This window comes from Mustela nigripes, chromosome 11, assembly GCF_022355385.1.
Source record: "Mustela nigripes isolate SB6536 chromosome 11, MUSNIG.SB6536, whole genome shotgun sequence".
In the NCBI taxonomy this organism is placed as follows: domain Eukaryota; kingdom Metazoa; phylum Chordata; class Mammalia; order Carnivora; family Mustelidae; genus Mustela; species Mustela nigripes.
Genome location: NC_081567.1, coordinates 17,629,078 through 17,642,823, shown reverse-complemented (window position 1 = coordinate 17,642,823; position 13,746 = coordinate 17,629,078). Strand labels below are relative to the sequence as shown.

The 13,746-nt window shown below is 58.1% G+C and overlaps 1 protein-coding gene across 3 annotated transcripts in view; it reads right to left on the bottom strand.

The window, feature by feature from the left end:
* GTF3C1 (general transcription factor IIIC subunit 1) overlaps positions 1-13,746 on the bottom strand; it is a 68,874-nt gene that overhangs the window by 32,835 nt on the left and 22,293 nt on the right. For 2 of the 3 annotated variants that reach the window (XM_059415070.1, XM_059415068.1), the window contains exons 7-12: positions 6,970-7,137; positions 5,057-5,172; positions 3,701-4,007; positions 2,919-3,136; positions 2,419-2,532; positions 634-770 (exon numbers count right to left, since the gene is read on the bottom strand). In XM_059415070.1, coding sequence (XP_059271053.1) covers positions 634-770; positions 2,419-2,532; positions 2,919-3,136; positions 3,701-4,007; positions 5,057-5,172; positions 6,970-7,137 — 1,060 coding nt within the window. The remainder of the gene's footprint in view (positions 1-633; positions 771-2,418; positions 2,533-2,918; positions 3,137-3,700; positions 4,008-5,056; positions 5,173-6,969; positions 7,138-13,746) is intronic. The other variant, XM_059415071.1, reaches the window with a different exon arrangement.

The window sequence follows — 13,746 nt, the reverse complement described above, 5'->3', positions numbered from 1 at the left end:
AGGTCACGGATAACTGAAGGGCAGGGCCAGCAGGACGTGAGGAAGGCCCAGCCGAACCTCTCCTGGCACAGAGGTGGGGACCAGGCCTCAGAGAATTAGGATGAGGCCCACAGGCCAAGGGCAAGGCTCCTTCTAATTGAGCGGCTCTGACGCTGGTGCCTCAGAAGACAGAGGTGGCCGGGAAGCGGTGGTGATGGTGGGTTAGAAGGACCCCCCACGGGGCACGGGGCCCTACGCGCACAGAGCCAGCCTAGACACACATGCTCTACCTACATCTCTATTTCTGCTTTCACATCCGACCGTATTTGAGCCAAACATTCCACGCAGAACTAAGAAGAGTTAGTTAGCTGACGTTACTGGTTGTCCAAGTTTCTTCTCTAAGGAAAGAGAAGGGCCCGGCACCTCCCCCACCTTCCGCTTCTCGCTCCCTCAATCTCCCTGTCTAGGGCCTCGACGCTCCTCAGCGTCTACACTTTCTGAATCACCCGAACAAGTGCTAAGCCCTCCCTCCTACATGGGGCAGCTAGGGGAATCTTCTGACTCAGAAGCTGCTCGGTCATTTCCGTGACTTGTGACAGCCAGCTGGCCTGAGATGCACAGTGAGCACAGACAGACGGACAGACGGCCCCTTACGTGAACAAGCTCTCGATTAAGCGCAGGTTGGTGACCGCTTCTATGATCAGGTTCCTGCGTTTGAGCAGCCGGTAAGTTTCGTGGGGTTTGTCTTGGCCCGGGCCATGCTTCCCCGTCTTCTGGGAACCGCCGCTCTCCTAGAACAGGGACCGAGAGAGTGAGAACACACGGGCTCGGTGCGGTCGGGGGCCAGACGCCATCCCCGCGGGCGCGCTCTGCCTCTTTTGGCAGTTTCTATGCCCACGTTTCAGGAAGGAAAAGTCAAGAGGACCATGTGTCTCTGGGAATATCGGACAGAAGCAGGGGTGGGCTGGGTTCATGCAGGTGCCCCTCGTACGTTAGGATGTGTGCCAAAGGACAGACAAGGGGAGCAGAGAAGCGCTCTTTCCCGTTCCTGCTGAAATGCCCACGGTCCTCTTCCCGGCTCCGGCCTTCTAAGAGTTTCCGTGAACTCGCTCCATGTGCACTTGGAGCAGATTTGTTCAAGCCCCTGCGTGTCCCAGGAAGGGAGGGGAAATCCTGACTCCAGCATACTTCCTGCACATCACTTGGCACAAATGAGCACCCCATGGCGGCCCAGGGCCCCTGCGCAGGACACCCTCCTCACTCAGAGCGGCGCTTTCCGGAGAATGAAAAGAGCCAGCCCCCGATCACTTCCCTGCCGAGGGCCGGGGTGCTTCAGGAGAGGCACGGTTCTTTCCCGAAGGGGGGTCAGCTCAAAAGGGTTCAAGATTCAAGAAGAGGCTCAGGAGAGAGACCTCTGTGCTCTCTCGCATCGAAGCAAACATTCTGGAGGGGAACCGCATGAGCAGCACGGCCACTGCCAGGGCGGGGGATCGGCGGCTGGAGAGCAAGGTGAAGACATGCTTGGCCCACGGCCCTCCAGATACGGCCTTCACGCCCTCTTCTCGGCCCACGACAGAACGGAGGACAGCATTCCTCTGTTACTTAGGGAGCCGATTTCTAAGAGGCAGAGAAAGAGCTGAGCCAGGTGGCAAGCGGGGGAATTCTAGGACCTGGAGGAAGCGTGCGTGCACTGGAGACATGTGAGCCTGAGCAGAAGGTGCCGTGGGGGTGGGGGTGGGGGAGTGGGGAGCAAGGCAGACCCTCCAGAACCTGCTGGCATCCACCTGCTGGCAGGTTTTTTCAGTGCAACACAGTCCCAACCGGGACTTCAGAAGTTATGCCACCCAAAGATGAGGAAAGGCCTACGAGTTTCTGGAAAAATCCATAGAAAACCTTTGCAACCCCATGCTTCATTGCTTCTGCCGTAAGGCTTGGGCCAAAAGCACAGGCCTCCACGCCAGCAAGGGAGAAGCAAGGGGGGAGCTGCACACACGTGGGTTCTGGTCCCTACTTTGCATCCATCAAGCAGGCAAGTCACTCACTCCCCAGGGGCCTCCCGGGTCTCGTCCTGGCCGAGACCCAACATCGACCTCACGGAGTGTCGTGAGGCCTCAGCAAAAGAGCAGAACAGCCTTGAAAGCCACCCGGATCCCAGCCATGCCCAGCGCAGGCTGCCTCGCCCTGACGCTGTGCTGCTGAGGCCAGGAGGCGCCCCTGGTGGGATCCGGCGAGGCACGTTCAAGTGACAAAGGACGGCCTAAGGTGAACTGAATCACATCACGAGAGCCGCGCTCCTGTGTCAATTGCCTTTTTAATCTTTCTAATTAGGCTGATGAAAAGCATTTGATTCTACTGCGTCCTTAACGCCGCGACCACCAACAGCATCTGGCCAGAACGTACTGAACAGTTTCGGTTTTCCTTTATCTATTTTATAATTACCTTCCTCTCGCGGCCAGTGATACCGGCCTTCCAGCTAAGGCAGGGCTTCTCAGCGCCGGCACTGCTGACGTCTGGGGCTGGGTAAGTCTCTCCTGTGGGCTGTCCTCGCACATTCTAGGAGATTAAGCAGCAGTCCCTGGCCTCACCTACCAGACGCCGGGGGCCCTGCTCCCCCAGCTGTGACCAGCAAAAATGCCTCGTCCAGACATGTCAGATGTCCCCTGGGAGGCTAAACCAGCCGAGAGCGGGAAGAACTGCTCATCTAAACAACTTTTCCTTCCAAAATAAATTTAAGTAAAAAGAGTAAGTTGTTGGACACGAAAACGCTGTGTCAACAGCAGTGCCGGCTTGCTGGCCGGGCGGAGAGCCGTGCAGGCGACCGTGAGCCGCGCAGTGCTCATATCATTACTGATTCTGCTGTTGTTGCCGTGATTCTCAGGCGCAAACCTGGGAAGGCCAAGGGCCACCTGCCCCCGGCGCCCCCCACCGTGAGCGCTCACCTTCGGGTTTTCGTGCCTGACCTCTTCGATCACGGTTATGTCGCCGCTGCTGTTCTTCATGCTGCGGGAGCTGAAGGACACGCCAGGCTCTGAGGAGGAGCTGGTGTCCTGAAGGCTGTCCCGGCTCGCAGAGCTCTGGCAGGGTTGCTCCTCAGCCACCCCTAGGGAGGAAGGCAGCTGCTTCTTCGGGGGGTGGAGGTTTCCGACTTTCCAGCCGCCTGCAGTGAGGGGGTGGTGGGGAGCACGACTGAACTGCGGCCCCCTCGAGGGACAGAGAAGGGCACGTCTGCTCGGCAGCCGGACCAGCCTCCTGCAGGCCCAGGATTCCATGGGGCCGGCTGGAGGACTCAGGTACATGCCTCCCCGCCGCCCCACGACCCTGCTCAGCTGGATGCCAGACTCCACCCTGCACGTGTTTCCGAAAGTTCTAACTGAGCTAAACACTTGAGGGGGCCTCAGATGGCTGGAGGAAGGGGACAGAGGAAGCTGAGTGGACCCCTCCCTTTACTAGTGACAACGCAACAGAGAGACTGAAAGCGGCTAAGGAGAACTGACTCGCCAGCAGCCAGGAGACACACTACGTGATCGTCTCCTCCGAACTGACGGACTGCGAGATCCCGTGACACCAACAGGTCCCCAGTTAGGACGGCACCAAGGAGAGCCTCGGGTGTCCGCTAAACTGAACGGGCTGTTTTCTGAAGATCGCCAGCAGCTCAGACGGAGGGCACACGTGTCCCCCAGGCTTGCCCGCCCTCCCCCCAACCCCGAGGGCACCCCCTTACCCTTCGCCGAGGCAGAGTGGTGAGGCTGGGCCCCGAGACTGGCGCTGGAGCAGGACTTCCCGTCACTCTGGGATCCTCTGCCTTTCCTCTTGCGGCCGCCCTCCTCCTCGCTCTCGGACTCGGACAGGAAGGCGTCCTCCCCTTCAGGCACGAGTGACTCCTCCTGCACCGAGGCCAGGCTCACGGTGGTCAGCAGCTGGCTCCGGGCTTTCTCCCTTTTGTACTGTCGGCTCAGATCGCTCTCTTCTGCAAACACGCAGGAGATGTACTTGGTGGTGCGCTGACGCCCCTCGTCTTCCATGAACCCCTGGAAGGGATGAGATGTGTTCAGTCACAGCCGGAGGGAGCGAAAATACTCACGCACGTGGGTGCGCTAGGGGCTGGAAGGGCTGCTTCCTGATCTTTCCTGCACCTGCTCTGTCACCGCCCGGGCCCTGCACTGGCCCCACGGACGTTCCCTCCCTGTCTTCCTGTCCGGGCATCTCTCAGCTGCTGCTTCCACAGGCCTGTTGGAGATGGTTTTCCCCACTGCCATCCTGGACGTGCATCTGCTCCATGGGACCATGAGCTCCCGGAGGGCAGGGTCCTAATTTGGCCCTCCCTACCTCCCCAGTGCCCGGCATAGGACTAGGCCCACAGGAGATGGTTTGGGAGCACTGAGTGTTAGCCATGCAGGGTTCGAGGGTTCAGAAATGTTGTCACGGACTGGAGGTCACCAGCTCCATGTGGTCTCTGCCTTGGGGATGGAGAATGAGGCCATCACCTACCCACACTCATTCTCATCTTCCAGAACAGGGGAAAAGGGGCTCCCCCGGGCCCTTAACGGTAGGAAGAGCAACATCATCTATATGCCAAGCTCATGCCGAGGCACACGTCACGCGCTCTGCAATCATCAGCTCGACTGTAATCATGCCTTCCAGCAAAACGGTCCAAATATTGGCAAGAAGAGAGGGAATGACAGGGCCGGAGTGCGGGCGGATTCCTAAAGGGGACCAGCAGGCACATACGGTCGGCCGACCTACTGCCCCTAGGAGCCAGGCAGATGGCGAGAGCGCGGGTGGCCTGAGTGGGGGCCAGGGCTCCTGGACAGCACCTGCTTTGACTGAAGGGGCTGAAAGAGGTTAGCCAGCCTCCTCGGAGCCTCCACACGGCTATGCCCCCTACGCGGCCCGTCTCCTTCTGACTTTCAGGGCTGAAGGCTCATTCTGTTCTTAAATGGGAAACCAGCAACCACCAGCGTCAGGGAGTGGCCTGCAGGCAGCCACCTGCGGCTGAGACGGGCTGAGACAGCCCTGGGCTAGCACACCCCACCTGCGGCCAGACACAATGAAGCGGGCACGTGACTCGCCATGTTACCTTGACAACCTTGAACCTCTGAAGAAGACGACACAGCATTCTGGCTTCCAGCTTTCCCACGTTCATAGCCACTCGGATTTCAGCTTGGGAAATGCCTTTCGTGCCTCTGCGCTCAACTGTGGGAAATGAAAATGTGTGAGCCGCAGCCTCTGCGAGGGCGCCCGCCCACACAAGGCCAAGTCCGTCCCGCCGCCTCGGGAAGCACAGGCTCGTCCAAGTGCTGAACCAACATGCAGAATAAAATATCCCCGTTCTCCCTCCCCGGCCAAGAGCCTCTGAGCCCTCCTTCCAAAACGCTTCAGTGCAGCCTCCTCCCCTTGGAGCCATAAATGCCGAGTGGCCGGCTGTGGGTGCACTTGGCTCCAGGCGACCTCGCTTTTGCCCGGCAGCAGGGAGCTCACTTTTTCACATGGACTTTTCCAGATCCATGAAACCGATTCTTTCTTTCTTCTTCTTCTTTTTTTAATTGTTTTAAATTAAGAACTTTTTCCATTTCCCTGGCCTTCTGGGCAGACTCAGATGCATTCTGAAAACCTCAGCCAGCAGTGTCCCGTAATGCCAGTGGGGGCGGAGGGGGGCAGAGTGCTGCAGGGCCCCGCAGTAAGCGAGCGGCCAGCGACTGTGCTTTATCATCTGCTCCGTCTACTTTGTTAGCTCCTGCCCCGCTACATGCTGTCACTGTCTGTGCCTCCGAGAAGCCCTGTGGAATCTACTCAGTGGCTCTGGGACTGGGAACTCCACGATGGAGCCTGGCAGGCGTGGGGGCAGGGGTGCCCCCCGCCCCCGGTAAAGTACATGAACCACAGGGCAGGCTTGCCGGCAAAGGTGTGTGTTCAGAAATAGTTGCCCCTTTACTTCCTCCTACGGTGGGCACCTGAGGCTGCCAGGTACGAGCCATCTAGACAAAGGAGGGCTTGCAGCCTTGAACTCACACAAAAATCAACATCGGCACGAAAGGGAGGGGCGCCTGGGTGGCTCAGTTAGTTGAGCATCGGACTCTTAATTTCGGCTCCAGTCATGATCTCAGGGTCATGAGATCGAGCCCCACGTTGGGGTCCACGCAGGGCATGGAGCCTGCTTGAGATTTTCCCTCTCCCTCTGCTCCATCTCCCCCCACCCAGCCAAGGGCACACTTACGCTTTCTTTCACAAAAAGAATCAGAAGAGGGGACTAGGATGTGTTACTACCTGCTCAAAGCTGGCCTAAGAAGGTTGAGGATAGCTTTTCCCAAAACATGTTCTGAGGAACCCATTTGGAGGGATATTAAGAGTTGATTTAAAAAAATGCCAAAAAGCCCCTCAGAATGTCTGTGCTGATTCCCCGGCATTGCTTTGTACTGGCTGCCAACTTGCATTCTGTGGCCACCGTGCCTCTTCCCCTGTGCTCCTCCCCATGGGGACCCGGGGCCACCCCGTCTACGGCTCTCGGTCACTGGTGTCTTACGTGGATTCCAGGGAATCCAGGGGAAGGGCGAAGAGTGGGGAGAGATGCTTTTCTCCCCGCTCCTCACCAAACTCTGAGCCTGCAATAAGTCTAGATAGATCTCAGAAGACGCGAGCTAGCTCTTGAATGTCTGCGTTATAGTATTAAGGGCTCAGCTTCTTCGTGCCTTCCACGGAGGGCCCCGCTCTGACGTCCTATTTCTGCTCCTCCTCAGCCCCACTCATGTGCTGGGTGCAGAGCATCCCCAGAGCATCCCCAGAGCACAGATGTGGGAACGGAGGCTCAGGACCTTGCTGCCGTCCTACAGAGCAACTACTCACACTCAGATCCGACCCAAAGCCTGACCCTTCCGGGGAACCACGGGGCTCCCTGCCGCTGCCCAGTCTCAACCACACACCCTCTCCTTCGCGAGCCCTGGTCTGCGGTGCGCGGGACCCACACGCCAGCAGGCACGCGCGCAGGGGACCTACTGAGTTCGTAGGTCTGCGTGAGCATGTCCCGCTCGTACACAATGTCCACCGGGGGCACTCCCTTGGAGATGACCTCCTCGTCCTCATCGTCGTCCTGGTCATGGTCGTCCTCGACCTTCCGTTTGAATTCCTTCAGCAGCCTGAGGCAGCGCACCATGACATCCGTCCCTAGGAACGCAACACGGCATGGTTTCCAGCAAAGAGCAGAACACTGCTGGTGGCGGGGGCAAGGGATAGGGGGTAGGGGACACAGCGGAGACAGAGACCCAGAGAAAGGATCAAGTTCAGAATATTGAAAATAGCACGTCCTGGGGCACGAGACCTGAACGTGTCCTCCAGAGAACCGTGTTTTGTGCCCTATAATCAGTAAACAAGGAAATGCAAATGAGAGGAATAATGAGGCACTGTGTCAGTCCTATCAAGCAAACAACGGGCTTCTCCTGCTCAAGGCAAGCTCTGTGACGAGGGGCAAGTCTGCCTGTCCACGCCAGCTACCCAGCACTGGCACCTGGCACACGAACAGCATTCTGAAAGGGGAGACCCACTGCCAGTAAGTTGCAGCAGCACTGTGGATGCGTTCTAGAACCCTCTGAGGGCACTGCTGGAAGGCTTTCACCAAAGATGCCAAGAGTGGGAATTTATTCCAAGAAAACTCCAGAAGGAGGCAAAAGCTGCCAGCCCGAAGAGGTCCACACAACACCGTGCACTAGCTTTCTGGAACCACACGAACAAGGAGGGACTGAGCGGTGGGGTGCGGGCCAGCGCGGCCCTTCAGACACGCACGGTGTGCCACACCCAACCCACACAAGCACCACGCGAGAGAAGCAGCCAGCTTGGGCATGGCCATCCCGAGAGAAGTTGCAAGGGAGAGCAAAAACATCTCAACACTTCACTGGTATGAACTCACTCGTGTGATCCTGACAGTCTCAGGAGGCATTTTACAGACGGGGAAACTGAGGTACAGAGGGTGACATGACTTGCCCATGCTCTCTAGAGCTTGTAAGCAGCGGGGGCAAAGGTACTCGGGCAGGGTCACAGGTCTCCACTGTGGAAGAAATGATCCCGCACCAGGAGGTCCTGGGACAGAGGAGTGCGGGGGCAGAAGAAGGGCCCCTCGAGGGTGGCCATGCCCTGCTACCTGGAACCTGTGAAAACGTGACCCTGTCTGGAAGAGGGACTTGTGGGCATGAGTGAGTTAAGGCTTTTCGCTGTGGGGGTGGTCTCGGTCCGGAGAATCCGGGTGGGCCAACGCCAGAGTCTTCAGAGAGGGAGGCAGGAGCATCAGAGCGAGTGGAGGATGCCAGGCCGCGGGCTTTGAAGAGGGAGAGAGAAGCAGCCAAGGCAGGCAGGGGCCCTGTAGACACCGGAGATGGCCAGGAAGCGGGTTCTCTGAGAGCCTGCTGAAGGAGTAAAGCCCTGCCGACATCACGGGTTTAGCCCTAGGACACCCATCTCAGACTTCTGGAACTCTGAAATCATAAAGCCGCGTCATTTGTAGTCACTAAGTCTGCAGTAGCGGTTAGCATGGGGATGCGGACGGTTTCTCCACACGGACACCAAAGGGTATAATCCAGGTACCAGTGCCAAGTGGGGCACAATAAAGCTGGTCTCTGTTTCCCAGCCATCTTGCGCAGGAGCTGTGGCCCCCGAGGGCCTTCCCCTGGATGGGAATGCTCACACCGAGCACTGCAGACTGACCTCTGAGCAAGGTCCGGTACGACACCCCAAGTGGGGAAGGGCAGTCTCATGGGAGGGCAGAGCATGCGGACTGCAGGTGAAATTCACAAACAGCAACGCGTCGCAGGCCCCGAAATCATCCGACTAACCCTCAGAGCAGGGTCCGGCCAAGGCCGATCTACCAGAACCTCCTAGAAGCAGGCCTGGGGCAAATGGTCACAGAAGTGTGGGAAGCCTCAGGCACCGGTCTGGTGCAATTTGCCTGCACTCGTCACGGTGAGAGCAGTCCCCACCCCCCCTACCCCCCATTCCGTGATTTTTCGAGAGAAGAAACATGACGTCACAGCACTGGCTTCCTCACGCCTTTGCTCCCCTGACGCCTGCCCGGCCTCTCAGGTTTTCCCGCTTCCCAGGGCACTGCCCTTTGCTTGGGGTTCAGGCCCTGCTCTCTCCATTTCTCCCTCTCCAGATGAAGTCTAAAGGAATGGGGAGGGGAGGCACAGTGATGAGGGGGAGACTTGGGCCTGTCTGTGTGGGTGAAAATTATTTCAAGGCTCAAGTGACCACAGAATTGGATGTCGCACTGGTATTTCCTCCTCGGAGTGAGCACACCCAGCAGACACACACACAGGCAGAACAGCGACCACCAGGTCATTCCCCACTCGGTCTTCCCCGCTGTGCTCTACCCAAGGCCCTCCCAGGCCTCTCAGCCCCCAGGGGCCCCTCTTGCCCCTCAGACAGCGCTCCTAGAGCGACCACCCGCTCCCAACGTCAGAACTGTTCCCATCGCTTGAATACACGCAGCGCGCCAGACACCGATGGAAGCTCTCCGTGTTTCATACAAGCTGGTCCTCCCCGCGGCCCAAGCAGGTGGCCGCTACCATCCCGTGTCCCACTTGAGGATACCGGGAGCTGAGGCATTTGCCCAAACTCCCACTCCTCAGCAAGGGAGAAGAAGCTGGGATTTACCAGGCTATCTGTCTCCCGAGCCCAGGTCCCCAACCATGGACAACATATAGCCCTGAACGCAGAGGCATCCATGTGACTGAGCACAGCTGGTGACCTGGGGCCGGGGATGCAGGCTTCTGCAGAGGCGGTGGCCCGGGGCAGCACGTAGGGGACACAGACCGGCACCGCTCACCAAAGCCAGGTGTTCTTTCTCGCATCCCGTTTTAGCTTCCTTACGGGCTGAACTGGCCAAGGAGAGATACACGGGGCGGCGCGGTCATCAGCCCAGGGGGCGGCAGCGAACGGCCACGACAAACTCGTGGGTCAGAGGGGCGAGAAGGAAGCCCCCCTTGGCCTTCCCAGCGTTTGCACCTCATAGCAGCGTCAGGTCGGCACCTGAGCTCCCCTCTGCTCCGACAACACGCGATGCCTGTCCCGTCACAGCCTCAGCACGGCCTCGCCCCAAAGGCCCCGCCGCTGCCTCTGCTGCCTGCCAGGATGGCCAGACCTTCAGGGGAGCACTGGGGGGAAGCGGGGCTCCAGGGTCAGGTGGACACAGGGCATCTCAGCTCTACAACCACTCATTTTGGAGACTCTGGGGAAGTGAGCAGAGCTCCTTGCATTCCAATTAACAAAGTGAGAGGCCGGTGTTCTCCACCTCATGCCCAGGGGACACCCATGCAGAGGCTGGCACAGAGCAGTCAGCTGGCCCGAGAAGCGGGCACGTGCCCTGACCCTTAGATGGCACAGTCTGAAGCTGAGGGCCTCTAGAAACCCCACTGCACAGGCGAGTCTCCAGCATACTTCCAACGGAGGGTTCGGCTCAAGTCACTCAGACTGGGCTCAGCACGAGGCCGCTGTGCTTCCAGAAGGCCAGGCAGGACGCATCCTGGCAGGATGGCTGCTGGCGGGTTAGGGTCCACGGGTCTGCAGCTCTAGCCATCCCATCCAGCATGGCTGATTTCCCTGCCACGAGTCCCAATAGCACTGACTTTCTTCTAGAGCCGTCAGACAAGGAAATCCCAATCATTTAACCAAGCTAAGGAGAATGTCTAGCCTCGTGGGGTTATAGGGAGAGTTGTTAAGACCTGAGGCCAGTGGAGGAGGCAACACCGGGTAGTCTGTGGCTCACGGCTCCAAGGAGCCACTGGGAATTCGTTAACGCCAGCCTTCCATACCTTTCCCACGGCTCTGGAAGTTTACCAGCCCCAGAATTCCAATTTTTATTCTTGGGATCCCTTCAGCTCCTATTTGGCTATTTTTAAGGCAATTTAAAGAGCCTGTTCCAGACTGCAAGTCAGCAAAAGCCGAAGCAGAAGGGGCCGGAGTGAGACCCCAGGCAGCACACACCCACAGGGCAAACGGAGCCCACGGGTCTGTCTGAACGCCCACCCTGACGACCAGCCACGCTTCCTGGAGGAGTCACAGGCCTATTAATGGCACCCACGGACGCCTGGGCATAGGGCTTACTTCTCAGGAACAAAAGGCAAGACAGAACCAGCCAGATCACTGCACTCAAGCGTTTTAAAGGTAGAGTGTGCATTGATGTCCACAGTTCCACACGAATCAAGCACACGGTTCTGTTGTGCCAAAGATGCCGGATGGGCTTGCCGTGGCACGAAGGAAGAACGGCTTCGTTTCCATACTATGAAGAGCCGCGAAGAAGGGAAGGGGTGAATCCTCCCTGAGACCCCAGGGTGTGGCAGGTGATTTCAGAATCAGTTTAATCACCTGCCATTTTACGAGAAAGGAAAACGGCTCAGAGGGTTGATGTGGCCTAATGGATGTCCTGGACCTAGAAAGTGGCCCTCCTCCCACACTGGGCAACGTGGCTGGGCTTGCAGCTTCCAGGTTCTATTGGAAAACACCCTTCTCTGCAAAGGGACATCCTGAGCGGGCGTAAAGGGGACCCACAGCCCGTGTTTCTCACACTCCCAGCCAAGAGCTCACCTGGCCACCTAGCAGACCGGTGCGCTTAACCTGACGAACCCAGGAGAAAGCAAAAACAAGATGGGAACAAATGAGCGCCATGCCAGCTTTGCTCTTAAGTCACCCATGAAGGGACAGTCCTACTGGTGAGCCAGGGACAGGTTATGTAAATTCAGTTTTACTCCTGTCCTGCTACCCCCGCCCCGCACACCCCTAGATGGGTCTGGGGTTGCCAGTGCTAGGTAGTCTGGAAACTGAACCGAGAAACCAGCGCATGGGACAGTCTACGGAGGTAAGGGCTTTGGGTAACTGCTGGACACAGAATTCAAGGGCTGCACTCCGAATGAGGGAGGCTGCTGCAGCCCAGGCACCAGAGTGATAGAATTGGTTAGAAATCTGGGCTCTGGGGACCCCTGGGTGGCACAGTTGGTTTGCTTAGGTCATGATCCCTGGGCTGAGATGGAGCCCCGCGTCGGGCTAAGCGTTTGGAGCCTCCGTTTTTTTCCTCTGTAAAATGGGCATAATCGTAACAGCGTGGCTGAACTAACCCGCAGGGAAGGACCTGGGAGTGAATGCAGGTAAGCGCTCAGCCTCACGAACTGTGCACTACCCGCCACGTGATTACAGGGAAAGGAGCCAGGAGTGCTGGGAAACGAGGCGGCCCGTGGAGCTAGGCAGGGGAAGGCGAGAGGGAAGACCCCGGAGGCGGATGCTAGAGGGCACCCCGAACTGTCTAGGCAGACATGGGCGAAGGCCGGCGGCAGGGCAGGGATGAAGGGGAAGGCTGGCTGCGTGAGGTCTAGAGGCCAAGCAATGCCGCTCGTTATTTTGTATCTTGTGGCCCTGCTTGCCTTTATTCCGCAGGCACATTTTGGTAATCTCTGCGGTGGATGAGGGAGAGGGACCGGAGAGACCGGCAGGGGAGCCCACATCTTCCGACTCTCCTGCCCTGGACGGCTGTCCTAGGCTGGTCCTGTCTTCAGCCCCTGCCACTGCTCTGGCCCCAGACGCTCGCCCACCAGCCACCACGGCCCGTGAGTTCAGCCCCTGCCCTCTCTTAGGGAGGCAGCCAAGGGCCCTGGTTAGAGACTCACACATTCTGTGTTCAAACCTCCACACTGGCTCTGCCTCGTTCTATGGCCCGAGGCAAGGGATATGTGTGCGGGTTTTCTCATCCGCGGAGGGAAGGAAAGAAAAGCACCCACATGATGGGGTGGCCATCAAGGATCCGAATCGAGCACCAACACTTGGCACAGAGCCTGGCATAATCTATGGATGGCTTTTCCACCTCTCCCTGGGCTCCAAGACTGTCCACAAATGGGACAACAGAATGGAAGAATGTCCCCGGGTGCCTTCCTCTTTCCACGGCCCAAGAAAAGTTGATGGAGCCGAAGTTCCCCGTGCTAACTGAGCAAGGTGACAAGGAGGCTGACAAACCATGTCCATAGAAGAGGATTTGCAAGCTTTAGGACACTGGGAAAACGCTCTTAGCTGGTGACGAGTTCCAGAGCCCCCATTGAACACCCAGGGCAAGAACCACCTCCCAAGCCCTTTGGGCTAAGTCAGGGATGGACCCATTTAGGTCCCTGGAGGTTCTCAGAGACCCACTGAAGGAAAAGTGCTGGTGGAAACCATGCTGGGCTGGGCATGACCGCAGTGGACCTTTCTTGAGGGCTGTGAGCAGGCACCAGTTAAGAATGGAGTGGCACCCAGCACGGACACATCTGTCACTCACTGGCCTCCCAGCCAACCTGTGGCCAGCCAGTCCCCTCTGTGACCAGGCACGTGCTCACACGTCCCTGCCCTCGCCTCTTCCGAGCCTGGAGAGCAATCTTGCCAGCCCCTCCCCACCATCAGCCCTGTGTGCGGCACACTTATTGCCACATGCCCCCGTCACACTCTGCAGACTAGTCCTGCGGCCCCTCACCACCTGCCCCCGCCACCCACAGCACGGCTGGGACAGGCGCACAGGAGCCGCGAGGGAAGGACTATTTCCCACCAAGGTCACAGTCCCCAGGTGCTGAGCCCCTTCTCGAGAGGGAGGGCTGCTTGGGGCTCAGCTTGACCTGACCCAAGGTCCGGAATGAACGCCACGGAGGATCTTACTCCGTATTCCACCTTTCAGGCGCTTGCCTCTAGTCGTTTTTGGTTTTTTTTTTTTAATATTAAAATGTCTGTTTCTTTTATCTGTCTTAAATATTGAGAGTAATTACCCTTCCTTTT